Source organism: Bactrocera oleae, chromosome 2 (genome assembly GCF_042242935.1).
Source record: "Bactrocera oleae isolate idBacOlea1 chromosome 2, idBacOlea1, whole genome shotgun sequence".
NCBI lineage: Eukaryota > Metazoa > Arthropoda > Insecta > Diptera > Tephritidae > Bactrocera > Bactrocera oleae.
The window spans coordinates 60351235-60367680 of NC_091536.1; the positions used below are offsets into that span (position 1 = coordinate 60351235).

Below are 16446 nucleotides of genomic sequence, written 5' to 3' on the forward strand. Positions count from 1 at the left end.
TATGGCAAACTTTTTTATTTGACAATGTACCTTTACGAACTTTACCGTAGTTTAATATCCAAGGCAGCTTTAAAATCTCCGATCAAATTGTTCAGATCGGATCACTATTACACATAATTGTCAGTCAAACTGATCAATCCAATTCAAGATAAAGATATTTTTATGCCCTTTTGTGCTGTAAGAAGTACTCTTGTGAAGATATTATAGCTTTGATATTTATTGAAGCTTGAAAGAGTTTGTTGATAATTTATAAGAGTTGACAGTCTAACATATTTTATTAATATAATATTATATCGCTGAGAACACCTATAACATATACTAATAAAACTATAAATACTGATTGAGGTAGGTAGCATTTTATTGACGTAATATAAGGTTTACTTAAAGAAAAGTTCGTTCATGCATGTGAATTTTCCTACAGGGCGTATTTATGCATATTTACATATGTGAATGAAAATGAAATAATTTGTGTAAGAAATCGACAAAAGCAAGTAAGGTAAAAGAATTAGCATAAATTATCATTAGAAATAAAGTATAATAACCACAAGTATGAGATGAAAATGAAAGTGAATCTGTAGCTAGTTCCAGGCATCAGTGTGGATTATGTTATTTGAGTTGATTGAGCAGACCTATTGCATTACTTTCATTACAGGTGGTAACGTTTCTTGACAAATGTAATTATTTTTCCTTCTGAAGTACAACTTAGATATATCAATATAATAAATAGTTAGTTAACTGAATTGCTTATATATAAAGGGTGTTTTTTTAGAAATGTGGTTTTCGAGAAGAAATAAAACGCATATAATTAAATGATATGGCCAATAATTTAACTTTATTATAACGATAAGGGTTTGCAATAATATTTTCAAAAGGATTTCGGGCAAGTGAGCAAAAATTTCCTTACACTTATTCCAATGATTCTCCAATAATTTTATCACATCCCTATAATGACTTTCCGGAAGCTCTGCAAAATCCCCGTCTACGGCTGTAATAGCTTCTTCATTTGACGAAAAACGCTTTCCACGAAGAAATTCTTTCAGGTTTCTGAAGAGGTAATAATTGCTGGGAGCCAAATCTGGTGAATACAGTGGAGACCAACCAACTTTTCAACCAACCTGTACATTTACACGAATGTCTTTAAATGGAAATAAGCTGTATATAAAATGAAAATGTTTAAGTGCACTTTTTAAGAACATATATAAATATGCCACTCAAACTTTAAGAAATCATAACATAGTTTAGCCTAGGATTTTCAGAAAATCGATCATTTTTGTTTGGCTTACAGTATAGGCACTTTCTGTTCTTATCGATATTATTCAATTGATAGGATGGTGTAGAAAAAAATTTCCCTATACTCGGATATTATCACGCAAATCCAATAAAAGTTTTAAGTGTAGCTTCATAGTAAAATAGGATGATCCATTTCGAGGTTTCTTACTTTTTTAATCAAAAAACACAGAAAATTCAAGTTTAATGGGAATGTTTATTATCATTCGAAAAAACATTACCTGGCATATATTATATATTTTGACCGCTACGTTTCAGATGGTCCATTCGTTGACTTCAATTTGCGATGACTCGTTCGAGCATTTCGACTGGTAACTGGCGAATGACACGCGTGATGTTTTGCTCCAAGATCTGAATCGAAGCGAAGATTTTCCGCATAGACTTTAGACTTTTCATATCCCCACAGGAAAAAGCCTAACGGTGTGATATCACATGATCTTGGTGGCCAATCCACCAGTCCAAAACGTAAAATTATCTGCTAACCGAAGTGTTCTCTCAATAAATCCATTGATTGATGCGATGTGTGGGAAGCGGCACCGTCTTGTCGAATTTTTGAAGAAATAGTGACCGATGATTCCACTGGCCCACAAACCACACCGTTGTTTTTGTGGATGAAATGGTAGCTTTTGAATCTCTTCAGGTTACTTTAAGCCAGAAATGGGTCTCATCGCTGAACAAAATTTGACTCAAAAACGTCGAATCTTCTTGGAACTTTTCAAGAGCCCATAAAGCGAAGCTATGTCGCTTGGGCAGGACGAGTTCTTGCTCAAGCTGTATTTTGTACGCTTTCAATTCAAGATATCGACGTAAAATGCGCCAAGTCGTTCTATACGTCAATCCGAGTTACTGCGCCGAATCGACTCTCCACGGTATTCGTGTACACTCTCAGCTCCGCCTGCTATATTTTCATCACTGTGTGCTGAACGCGGTCTATTCGGTCGAATATTATCCAATAATGTTCTGGTTCTCAAGATGGGTGATGGTGTTGCGAATAGTTCGCTCAGTAGGCCGATTATGTTGGCCATAAGTTGAGCGAAGCGCGCGAAACACATTACTTGCAGAACGTGAATTTTCATAATAAAGTTGAACGATTTGTGAACGTTGTTCAGCCGTAAGTCTTTCCATGATTAAATGTCAAACAATACTAAACCAAAATAACATGACAGCTTGATTCGACTTACGCGTGATCTGTCAAAAAAAAGGCTATTGAAAAAAGTACCTATACCTAGATCACCGTTATTATCTAGTAAACAATGCTCGACTGTTGTGTTATAATGGGACTATTAGAAACAATTTACTGCAAATTTTTTGATCAAGATTTGAACCGACATTTTGGGAAAAATGTATCTAAAACTTAAACTCTGAGTACCTTAATTAAATGTTTAAGGTCATTCTTAACTTTCATGGGTGAAAATATGGGTAATGAATAAAATTGTGTATTTTTTGGAAGATTGAATTACGTTTCAACTCCTAAAATGTTTTTTTATGAGTGGGCCCAACTGAACTGTGCCCCTTCAATTCATAGTTGAACTGTTCTCCAAATTAGTCTATATTCACTGATTTACATCCATTCCCCTGAATATGTGTAGATTTTCTCTTATACATTCTAAACCAGCCAAACTCGTGGGAAATTAAATGATTTACTTTTACTTTAATCTCAAAGTCTGCGTAAATGTGCATAGACGCCTTTCAGGCTTCTTGAATCGAGCAGCATTTTATTGACGTCAGTCCGTTTACTGCTGGCAAGTATTAGCTCTTACTTTTCGCCTTCCGTGTGGCCTACAATCGCCAATTTGTACTAAGGCACACATACATATATAGTTACACTCTACTCTACATGGTTACTAGCCTTTGTTTATTGCCTTGGAACTTTAGCCCCAAAGCGAATTGACTCGATTGTGGCAGTAGCTTTTACTCCGACACAAAATCGAATTTCAGAATTAAACCACCCGTGCCCAAACCGAATTTGCCAACGAATCAATTGCCACTCTGCCGTGCCGTGATTACATAGTTGGCCAACTTATTTGCAGCTGCCCAAAACAAATACAAATACTAAATACCCAAAATGTAGGGAGTATTAAAAAGAAATGTTTGCTGCGCAGTTCACACACGGACTCTTTTGTCGCCCAAACCGGTTTTTTTGTGAGCGAGAGGACGAAGAGGAAAGGCGAACGGACCGTGCCCTACGTGCTCGGATGACACGCTTAGTTCGTAACAGTTCGCTGCTACGGAATTTAGCAGCTCTTATCATTTTGAAATTCCTTTCATGGTTGTAATTGCGCTCGGTTTCAAATTAATAAATAAATAATATATAACAAGTAAGAAAGGGCTAAGTTCGGATGTAGCCGAACATTTTATACTCTCGCAAAGTCAAATAGTACCTATACTCGTTTGAGATTTCTTTGTGGATTGACTGATATTTTCGGTAGAAGGTCAACTATAGGCACTGGCGTCCACATATTTAGTACTTAGGGGATTGAACAGTTTTGGTTCGATTTAGACAATTTTTGGTCATAAGGTGGCATACTTTAAACGTATTATTCACGCAAATTTTTAACCCGATATAATCATTGTTGCTTGATATGCATAGTGGAAAGTGAAAGAATCAGATGGAATTAAAAATGGTGTTATATGGGAATAGGCGTGGTTGTAGTCCGATTTCGCCCATTTTCGCACTATGACATAGAAATATGAAAAGAACGTTATGCACCAAATTTGGTTAAAATCGGTTAAGCAGATCCCAAGATATGGGTTTTCACCTAAAAGTGGGCTGTGCCACGCCCACTGTCTAATTTTGAACGAGGTTCGTATAAAGTCATCTCATACCATCCCAGAGATAAAATTTAATGTCTCTGGCCTGTTTAGTGCTTGATTTATCGCGCTTTTAGTAGTTTTTAACAGTACCGTTATATGGGGAGTGGGCGAAGTTGCCACCCGATTTCAACTATTTTCACAAGGTCAATAGAAGTGCTAAAAACATTTGCTTCCAGTGAATTTTGTTATTATAGCGTCAGCGGTTTAGGAGATATAGACATTAAACCTATTAGAGGCGGGACCGCGCCCACTTTTTAAAAAAAGTTCTTAACTGCAGATGCCCCTTCCTAATGTAACCCTGTGTACCAAATAACCGTCTTGTATCTTATTGCGGAGCTTAGTTATGGCAATTTATTTGTTTTTGATTAATCCCGTTTTATGGACGTGGCAGTGGTCCGATTACGCCCATCTGCAATACCAACCGTCTCACGGTACCAAGAAACATGTCTACCAAGTTTCATAAAGATATCTCAATTTTTACTCAAGTTAGAGCTTGCACGGACGGACGGACGGACAGACAGTCAGCCGGATTTCAACTCGTCTCTTCATCCTGATCATTTATATATATATAACCGTATATCTAACTCGATTAGTTTTAGGTGATACAAACAACCGTTAGGTGAACAAAACTATTATACTCTGTAGCAACAGGTTGCGAGAGTATAATAAAATAAATCTATTTCATTATCTATTTTTTGTATGTAATATGCAAATATATATGCATAGAAATATTTTGAACAAGTAAGGAAGGGCTAAGTTCGGATGTAACCGAACATTTTATACTCTCGCAAAGTCAAATGGTATACTCGTTTGAGATTTCTCTGTGGATTGACTGATATTTTCGGTAGAAGGTCAACTATAGGCACTGGGGTCCACATATTTAGTACTTAGGGGCTTGAACAGTTTTGGTTTGATTTAGACAATTTTTGGTCACAAGGTGGCATACTTTAAACGTATTATTCACGCAAAGTTTTACCCCGATATAATCATTGTTGCTTGATATGCATAGTGGAAAGTGAAAGAATCAGATGGAATTAAAAATGGTGTTATATGGGAAATAGGCGTGGTTGTAGTCCGATTTCGCCCATTTTCGCACTATGACATAGAAATATGAAAAGAACGTTATGCACCAAATTTGGTTGAAATCGGTTGAGCAGATCTCAAGATATGGGTTTTCACCTAAAAGTGGGCTGTTCCTATAAAGTCATCTTATACCATCTCAGAGATAAAATTTAATGTCTCTGGCGTGTTTAGTGCTTAATTTATCGCGCTTTTAGTAGTTTTTAACAGTACCGTTATATGGGGAGTGGGCGAAGTGAATTTTGTTATTATAGCGTTAGCGGTTTAGGAGATATGCACATTAAACCTACTAGAGGCGGGACCACGCCCACTTTTTAAAAAAAGTTCTTAACTGCAGATGCCCCTCCCTAATGTGATCCTGTGTACCAAATAACAGTCTTGTATCTTATTGCGGAGCTTAGTTATGGCAAGTTATTTGTTTTTGATTAATGGCGTTTTTTGGGCGTGGCAGTGGTCCGATTACGCCCATCTGCAATACCAACCGTCTCACGGTACCAAGAAACATGTCTACCAAGTTTCATAAAGATATCTCAATTTTTACTCAAGTTAGAGCTTGCACGGACGGACGGACGGACAGACAGTCACCCGGATTTCAACTCGTCTCTTCATCCTGATCATTTATATATATATAACCGTATATCTAACTCGATTAGTTTTAGGTGATACAAACAACCGTTAGGTGAACAAAACTATTATACTCTGTAGCAACAGGTTGCGAGAGTATAAAAATTGTGAACAAGGAGAAAATTAAGATATATCAAAAATGTTTTTAATAACATTAAGCGGTATTATATGTAATACAATAATATATACATTTATGAATTTTTAAAAAAATGGAGCGCCTTTTTTTATACTTATATAATATATTAAGATGCTTTGATATTTATTCCTTTTAACCACGAAGGATTTAGTTTGAATATCAGTTTACAATATATAAAACAAGAATTGAAATTTTTGTTCATGTTTTTAATATTTCCCGAAAGATTAGGATATTCATGTCATTAATTTGGCCTTGAAAATATTAGTATCGGGTACATTCTGGTGGACTATGGAATACCCGACTTAAGTATTTCTTTATAACTATTAAGCGTTTATTATACATATTGTTCTACCACATTTATGCTAATACCTTGTAAGCAAAATATGAGACCACCATACTAACATACAAATGAACTATGCAACACGCTCTAAGTTCCGCGTAGCTGAACCGGTACAAACATTTGCGAAAATTTTATAAAAAGGAATGACAGAAAAACTCACCTCGAATTGCTGGACTCTTTTCGCTCGTGTGAACGCACGAACCGACACCAAAAGAGAATTTACCAATAATGAGCGGCAAAAGAATCCCCATGTGAACGCAGTATAAGAGACCAAATAGTAAATGAAAACTATATTGGCAGTGTAGTGGATAATAGGAGAAGAGTTATACGAAATTTCCACTGCAGTGCGACCGAAGCAAGTCTTCTTAGGTAAATGACTATAAACGAAATTAAAGAGGAGCAAATTATTTAGTAGCTTATTACGACTGGATATTTTGTGATCTTTAAGAGAAATAATTAATCTCATGTTGTCAAAACTACTTGAGTTAAAGTAACAATTTTATTTCGCAGATTCGAGTGAAACTGTTTTCATTTACTTCAAAATCCGTGACTATTATTATTTAGGTTATTTTTGTATAGATTATGTTTCAGGCGGGATCGGACCATAGAAAAAGAACGGTAAGCTTGACCGAACGATCACCGAGGAAGTTTATCATGCGAAAGTCTTTATTTTAGAGCATATCAGTATCAAGTGGTTTTTCGAGGCAGCTAGAGCTCAAAACGTCAGTTCAGTGAATCAGTTAGGACCATTGAAAAGGGTCTCAATAGCGTATAACAAGTGTTTGCCATAGATTAATAAACTTTCTTTGTGCATTGGGATTTTTGTAGAACTAAAATCTCTTACATAAAACAAGCATAAATATGCCGCGCTTTTACTGTTGTCTCGCAGTGGATAATGTTTTTTTTAACAAATGAAAATTCCCGCAAGTTGGTACCCTAAGCAGAGCTGGGATGTTTTATGAGACCTATTTGGTGAAGATTATGTGAGTAATTATTCCAAATACTTTAAGTAAACTCAAACTAGAACAGGGTAATGTTTGCTTTCCGTGGAATAAAATAAAACTCTTAACTATGAAACAAACATTTGTTTTTTAATATTTTCAAATAACAAATATATATTATTTTTGCTTTATACGTGCTATTAACAAAATTTTAAATTAAATTGCCTTTTCATTTAAAAGTTAATAACTTACATAAATTTCTTTGATGCAAACAAAATGATTTGAAAAATATTTTATTGTGAATTTTGCACATCAATAATTTTATTTTCTTTTTTTAGCCCATACAGAAAGTGATACAACTGAAACGCCCATTGAAGAAGTTACCAACGCCCTCTACGGCAAAAGCATAAAATTCGCTATGACACACGATTTGGCAATTAAATTGCCGGAGATGATGTTCGATGGCGCCACATTTCGTATTTCTCCACGTTCATTCGAAGGGAACGGAATTATTGCAAAGCTGGAGTTGATACCAAAACAGGAGGTGGAAGCCCGTTTGGCCGGCAAAATAATCATGAAGAAGATACGTAAGTTCTGATAATCGAAAAATGGAATAATAATATTTTAACGAAATGAAATATGGAAGTGTATATATTATGTTTATAGTTTTTTGGAAGAGCTCATTTAAACTCATTTATAAACTTGCAGTTAAAAATTTTAAAATATCAATTTTTATTATTTTTTTTTAAACCTTGTTTTGTCATACAGGTTAGTAAGCTTTATGCGCCTAGCATAAGGTGAAGATTATAATGACATCTCAACATGATTATTGTGTGACATATTTCGTCAATCTTCTTAGAGAGCCTTTCTATGTAACATCCAAATTTTAATTAGCTCTAACCGAATCAGAGTAAAGTTAAGTACAGTTACGAATACCCTCGTAAATTACACAAAGATATATAAATCCAGTATAAATAAGACTTATAATACTTGTTAATTAGTTGAAATAATGTATGATGCAAAGGATAGTATGTTAAAGAGTATGTGTGTTTTTTAATTTTCTTGTAAAATATTGTCATAATTCATATGACTACTTTTCTAAATAAAATTGGACATACTGAAGAAATAACAAGACCGTTAACTTCAGCAGCACCGAAGCTATAATATGTTTCACAGCATATTTTATAGCCCATACATATTTTTATACTCTTGCAACATGTTGCTACAGATTATAATACACTAGTTTTGTTCACCTAACGGTTGTTTGTATCACCTAAAACTCATCGAGTTAGATATAGGGTTATATATATATAAATGATCAGGATGAAGAGACGAGTTGAAATCCGGTTGACTGTCTGTCCGTCCGTCCGTGCAAACTGTAAATTGAGATATCTTTATGAAACTTGGTACACATTTTTCTTGGTACCGTAAGACGGCTGATGGTATTGCAGATCACATTAAGGAGGGGGGGATCTGTAGTTTAAAAATGCTTTTAAAAGTGAACGTGGTCCTAAACTGCTGAAGCTATAATAAAAAAATTCACTGAAAGCTAATTTTTTTAGCACCACTATCGACAGTGTGAAATGGGTGAAATGGCCCCCACTGCCCATATAACGGTACTGTTAAAAACTACCATATGCGCGATAAATCAAGCACTATAACGCCAGAGACATTAAATTTTATCTTTGAGATTGTATGAGATGACTTTAAAGGATTCGCGTTCAAAATTAGACAGGGGGCGTGGTACCGCCCACTTTTAGGTGAAAACCCATATTTCGGGATCTGCTTAACCGATTTATACCAAATTTGGTACATAATATTCTTTTCATATTTCTATGTTATAGTGCGAAAACGGGCGAAATCATATTACAACCACGCCTATTTCCCATTAATTTCATCTGATTGATGGGTAAAACTTTGCGTGAATAATACGTTTAAAGTATGCCACCTTGAGAATAAAAATTGTCTAAATCGAACCAAAACTGTTCAAGCCCCTAGGTACTGAATATGTGGACCCCAGTGCCTATAGTTGACCTTCTACCGAAAATATCGGTCAATCCACAAAGAAATCTCAAGCGAGTATATCATTTGACTTTGCGAGAGTATAAAATGTTCGGTTACATCCGAACTTAGGCGTTGCTTACTTGTTTGTTTATTAAATTTGTAATATAAAATCTCCCTTAATAGCTACAAATATCCAAAAGTATTTTACATCAGTAAATCTTCTCATTGTTTTACAATTTCCTGCCCTTATATTGCCGTTCGAACGCACTTGAAATTTCAATGAAATCTAACTAATTGTGCTACAACAAAACATCTTATTTCCAGAGAAATTTTTGCGCAGCAAGCTATTGCTATCATTTCTGGCGCTTGTGCTCATTATTAAAATCATCAAAATCAAATTGTTCTGGCTGTTGCCATTGGTGATAGGTGTCGGCGCTGCCAAGAAGTTGCTGCTCAAATTCCTTCTCTTCCTCTTTCCCGCATTGTCACATCTCTTCAAGCTGTGCTCCTACTATCAACAGACGTATCACTCCACCAAGTATCATCACCACCATCATCTTATCGACCATCATCACACGGTAAGTAACTGTTTGCCATAAAGCTGAAGTATGTGGGTATGAGAAAGTGTGAAATGTGAGAGAAGGCGCCGAATTGAATTGTAATGGAAAAAATAAAATGGGAAATGAAATGCAGGGGGTTTGATATGAATCATTAAAAATATACTTTTGAGCTGCACCGAAAGTGTACTCCTTATTGATATTCTTAAGACTAACTTGTTATATAGATCTTACTGCTATTTATACTAACTAGTTTATTTACTTATTACTACTTGATAGTTGTTTACATATAACATATTGTTTGTTAAAATACATTTCGTTTGTTCTTAGATAATGTTGTGTTAATAAATTCTGTTCATTTAGACATAAGGTTATTTTGATAAATTTTGTTTACTGAAACATAAGGTTGTTTTGATATTTGTTTGTTTACGATATTTTGGTGATATAATATGATAGGTAATAAGTTCCTTAATTCGAGGAAGCATCCCTGCAAGAAAAACCTTTGCTAGTGAGATAACACCTGGTCCATGAAAACTTACATTACGTCATGCACTTAATTTTGGTTTGGATAAAAATTTATATAATATTATATACTCTTTTATTTTAAAATATGATCAGACTACTTCTTGAATTATACCTTAAGTATACTTTTATTTGGTTTTTTTCTTATTGATATTCACTAATTCCTAAAACATTGTGATCAATTCGAATTTTGGTAGGTATTAAGTTTGTTATACGCAAGAGAATGAGATAATTACCATATTTTTTAAGACATTTATGATTATTTTATAAAAACTATGTTGTAAACATTTTGACCGGGGAATTTTTTCCTTGGAAATTATTCATAAGCACACAAACTCAGTTCGTTTAACGAATTTCGTTTGCAACAAGTTTCACTGAAGCCTCTAGATTTCTTTTCAGGACACCATGTGTATCTATAAATGTGTATACATATATCAAATAACAGTGAAAATTCAATGACAACAATAGCGTTTAATTAAAATACGCGCGAATGTGCTTATTAGTATAAGGACTGACGAAAAGTACTGTACATTTATACGTATAAACATGGCAAGCACGTATGCATCACAGACTATTTTAATTGTTTATTTTGCTCTTAATATCAGCCACTAATGAAGGTAATTGCAAATTTGGATTTGACACTTTTGAGTAGAATTTTACATTCCAGCATAAGTATTCAACTGTAGCATATTTGTATAACTGAATATTCACGTGCTTTAATTAGTTAATATTTATTATAGCAACAACAAATAGAATTCATTAATTTAGCTTTGCTTCAACAACACAATTGCAAACAAATTTCAAAACACATCCTGCACAAATGTCACAGATGGCTTGGATTCAAAAAATATACATACATTCATACATATGTATGTACATACATATGTGTGTCATCAGTAATACTTGCAAGAATAAATACAAAATTAGCGAATTTTATGATTGACTTTTCATATTAATAATATTCTCTTCTTTCTTAAGAAGTTCAAATTATGTTTGGGCGAAATCGGCAGGCTCTTGTACATATTCTTTATTGCTGTAATACATATGTATATACATACATACAGGTGAAGCTCAATATCCCAAGAACTACTTCACCAATTTGCCGTTACAAAATAGGCAAAATCGGATGACAACCACGCCTACTTTATATATAACAAACTTTTAAATTCAATACAAAAAAGTATACAAATCAAATATATTTGACGTTATCAGAATACAACTTTTTACAAATAGTGCCCTAAGGCATTTCATCTTACGCCCAAAAAGTGTCAAATTCGGACTGTAACTTTTCAAGGGTCCAAACACCAAACATCTGAACCCCAGTGCACATGGCTGATTTTGCACCAAAGGTATCTGTCAAGCTGTGAGGTCTAGTATTAAAAATCGGGGAGAATATTTTGGAGATGATAGCATGCCCCTGTACCAAAAATGGGTATATATGTACCTAATATAAATATTTTCGAACTTCCGATTGACTTTATACCGCACCTTTCGGTCAATATGTAAGAAATATTAATGAAATGTACAAAGAATCTCTTTCTCATAATAGTAAGTCTTCTTTCCTATGATTGTAAATAATGTATGCAACACTTTCTACTTTCATTTAAAATATATACGAAAATCCCCTATATCACTTTACCTTGCAAGAGGGTAAAATGTTCGGTTACACCTAAATTACCTTAATCAAATCGAGTTAGATATAGGGTTATGTATATATAATATAAGTGATCAGAATGAAAATTGATTGACTGTCTCTTCGTCCGTCCGTCTGTGCAAGCTGTAACTTGAGTAAAAATTTAAATATCATACATATTTCTTCCAAAAGAAAGTTGGTATTGTAGATGGGCGAAATTGGACCATTTCCACGCCGACAAAACGCCATTAATCGAAAACCAATAAATTGTCATAACTAAGCTCCACAATAAGATACAAGACTGTTATTTGGTATAACGTTTAAAAAATTTTAAAAAAGTGTATGTGTCTCCGCCCTCTAATAGGTTTAATGTTAAAAAGACCGGGAAATTAATTCAGGTATTGGTAAAAAAAATATTCATTTATTTATACGAATTTCTATTATATATCTTACATATGACCGATATTTTCGGTAAAAAGTCAACTATAGAGACTGGGGTCCACATATTCAGTACCTAGGGGCTTGAACAGTTGTGGTTCGTTTTAGACAACTTTTGATCACAATGTGGCATACTTTAAACGCATTATTCTCGCAAAGTTTTACTCCGCTACAATTATTGTTGTTGGACTTGCATAGTGGGAAGTGAAAGAATCAGATGGAATTTATAATGGTGTTATATAAGAAATAGGCGTGGTTGTAATCCGATTTCGCCCATTTTCGCACTATAATATAGAAATATGAGAGTAATGTTATGTATTGAGTTTGGTTTAAATCGGTTAAGCACATCGCAAGATACGGGTTTTCACCTAAAAGTGGGCGGGAAAGTCTGGTATGAGATGACTTTACCGCCCACGAGATAAAGTTTAATGTCTCTGGCGAGTTTAGTGCTTGATTTATCGCGCTTATAGTAGTTTTTAACAGTACCATTATATGGGCAGTAAGCCTGGTTGTCCCCTATTTCACCCATTTTCGCATTGTCGATAGAGGTGCTAATTATATTTGTTCTCAGTGAATTTGGTTTTTATATCTTTAGGGGTTAAAGAGATATGCACATTATACCTATTCATAGCCGGGACCACGCCCACTTAAAAAAAAAGTACTGCAAAGGGGCATCATACCAAATAAAGGTTGTGTATCTAATTGTGGGGCTTAGTTATGACACTTTATATGTTTTCATTTAATGGCGTTTTGTGAGCGTCCGATAACGCCCATCTTCAATACCAACCGGCTTACGGCGCCCAGAAACATTGGTACCAAGTTTCATCAGGATATCTAAATTTCTACTCAAGTTACAGCTTGAACAGATGGACGGACGGAAAATTTAATGTCTCTAATGCGTTTGGTTATTGTTTTATTGCGCTTTAAGTAGTTTTTAACAAAGCCGTTATATGGGGAGAGGACGTGGTTAAAATTCTTGCTCCTGAAATTTCCTGTACCAAATAACGGGGTTATCTCTTAATTTAGTCCACTCGTTAGTTACGGCAGTTTATAGGATTTTGATTAATGGAGTTTTGTGGAGTATCAAATTTGGATGAAGTTGGTAGAGTGGTTTCGGATATTTGTAATTTCACCTAAATGTGGGCGTTGCCAGGCCTATTGGCCGCTTTCGACACCTTCTCCTATATGGGAAGTATGAATTATTCTATCTGACAATAAAATAAAGAGAAAACCGTTAGAAGGAGAACCTTTCCATTACAACTAAGCTCATGCTTGGAGAGCCTTTCCTACACACTTGACCCACCTACTGTATAAAAATTTCTGCTTTCCAGCTGATTTTAAATCGTGTAGGTTGATCAAAATGTGTGATATTTTAATGAAATGAAGTGGACAAGGTTTTTTAAAAATTACAAAATTATGTCTAAAATTTAGCGCTGAATGTGAATAGAGTTAGTCCACACCATGGTCTAAACCTCATACCACCCCTAACTTAATGAATTCCGATATACATTTGACCGTAAATCACTCGGTTTTTTCGAACAATGGTATTTCCCGAACTTAGCCCTACCTTACTATAAGTGCAATAGAATGTGCTCATTATTAAGGGGGTCATCCCATGTGACGGCCAGATTTTTAGGGATTTTTTAGGATTATCGTTCTGAACACCCACACCTCGAAAATATGGGCTCCTTCACAATTCCGGCTGATTGGCTTGTGTGAAACAAAAACATTTAGTAGCGTTTTAAGCTAAATGTACGGAATGGACTATTATCAAATAAATATACTAAACATTTTGGTAGACATTTGAAAAAACGTTGCGAATTTGGGTTTTTGTTTTTGTGTACCTTAGAAATTTCAAATCATTCGGTCAAGCCGTTTTTTGAGATCACCAAAGTTGAAAAAACACAGTTTTGAGAAAAACGCGTTTAAAGTTTCAACTCAGCGCTCCGAACAACTCCTTATCTGCTGTATCTTTAAAACGACTTCGGATTTAAAAAATTCACTTTACTACTGTATTCCAGACTTGTTAAGAAAGCAATTTATGGAAAAATTCGATTTTTAGAACCCACCCCTTAACTCACTATCCGTATTAGTACATTTTTGGAGTGTATTTTATACATATTATTACTCCATATTTAGTATATATTTTAGATCCGGTTCTTTAAGCTCGGTTCTTAGACAATATTGTTGAAAATAACAGAAAGCACAAAACTTACTGATTTTTGGTTTTCTACAAGGATAAAAAGTATATCAAGTTAATTAAGATAGACATTTCAGATATATATATATATGTGCTCTACACTCTTTAAACCCCTATGTGAGAGAGTATAAAACGGAGCGCTTTTTAACTCATTTCTCCTGATATCAAGGTTTTCAGGCTCCAATCCTATTATAAACAGTATGACGTAAAGAACTAAACAGAATTAAAACAAAATCATATAACAGCCAGTTGTAAATAAGAGCATGATTAGAAGAGTAGTGATTACATTTCGAAATTAGACAAAATATATGTTTTGAATTAGTGTTTTGGTTACTATAATTAAAGGGTCTCAGAGAAGTTCCAACTCATTGGAAGAAAATGCTTACTAATCTACATAGCCACTATTAATGCTAAAGAAGAGTGTTCTCACCGGATAAGAACCACTAAAAATACATATTTACCTATATATATGCAAATGCAATAAATTTCAATACAAACCCAAAATTAGGAAGCTCAGAGGGAGTCATAAATGTTCCAAACTTTCTCATTTTTATTGAAAAGTCTAGTTGAAGGTGTATCTGACAGCCTGTAAAAATTTATAAATATAAATTAAGATGACGACGGCACTTAAATACAAAAGTACTTTACAAATTTGGTAGATATATACATAGCAATATGTATATTCAAAAGTTATATTATTAAATACAATGGCATTGTAGTAATCTGGAGGCACAGCCCTTAAAATTATATGTGTATATCGCTATCAGAGACCCTTTTGAGAATTTAGGTAATATAACCGATTATCTAAGAATCACAACATTGTTCTCGCTATTTATTCCATATGAAGAACCATATTTTGTCACACGAATCATTGCTGAAAAAATCATTTTTGTAATCGGATGAGGCGATAAACAATTCACATGTTGTTTTCAATAAGCAAAATTTATCTGAATGGTATTCATTATAAGAATAATAATTACAAATAAAAGTACGCATATATATATTAGAAGCTAACTTTAGTAATGATAGAATATACTGTTATATAAAATACAATAAATCTATAAGCAACTATCTCGACAGGGTAATTATTCAAATCTATATTATTATTCATACATATCCATATGCATATTTATGTACACTTATTGGCATACGTAAAATCTGAGGGTGCTTCGACGTACAAAGAAGCTTTTGAAGTAAACAACTTTTTCAAAAAAAAATTTACATATTATCTATTTGCCCTTCCTGCAGGTTGTTCCAGCTTGGCATGCGCCTGAACACCATTCAATACCGGAAATTATTTACACTCATCCACCAAAGGGCCATCCTTCCACATATTTGCACGGCGCGCCGATTCACGAAAACTATGGTCCTTACTCATTGGAACACAATGAGGGTAATTGGGAAAATTCTGGTCCAGGATTGGGTTCAGAGTGAGTACTATTTCCAGAAAAAATACTCGTTTTCAATAAGATTTATTTGTATATATTATAAAATGTTGTTAATTGTTTGTCACTAAACGCTCTATATGAATTTTCCTCGAACCGCTATCATACAGTTTTTAAAGTCTTTCGTCTTTCGTCTTATCTACCAGAGTTAAATCTTTTGTTTACTATCTAAATCAGGAAGTATAATGCAACTTTGAAAGCACATTTTATCTTTCCATTCTTATGCTAATCGCGTGGGTCTTCTTTAAAAGTTTCGTAATGAAAATGAAATCTTCTTATATGGAAAGTTAACTACCTTCGCTTTATATATTAGAAGAATGAAATATATATAAAAAGATAGTTTACAATTGTTTGCTTTTTGTCATGAAGTTTTTTTAATTTAGGATATAAAGATGTCCATTTTCCATTAGCAAATTTTACTTATT

The 16446-nt window shown here is 34.1% G+C and overlaps 1 protein-coding gene across 5 annotated transcripts in view; it reads left to right on the forward strand.

The window, feature by feature from the left end:
- Positions 1-16446, forward strand: part of Osi17 (DUF1676 domain-containing protein Osi17) — a 74171-nt gene that overhangs the window by 35686 nt on the left and 22039 nt on the right. For all 5 annotated transcript variants that reach the window (XM_070105454.1, XM_070105453.1, XM_070105450.1 and 2 more), the window contains exons 3-5: positions 7561-7809; positions 9551-9804; positions 15825-16006. In XM_070105454.1, coding sequence (XP_069961555.1) covers positions 7561-7809; positions 9551-9804; positions 15825-16006 — 685 coding nt within the window. The remainder of the gene's footprint in view (positions 1-7560; positions 7810-9550; positions 9805-15824; positions 16007-16446) is intronic.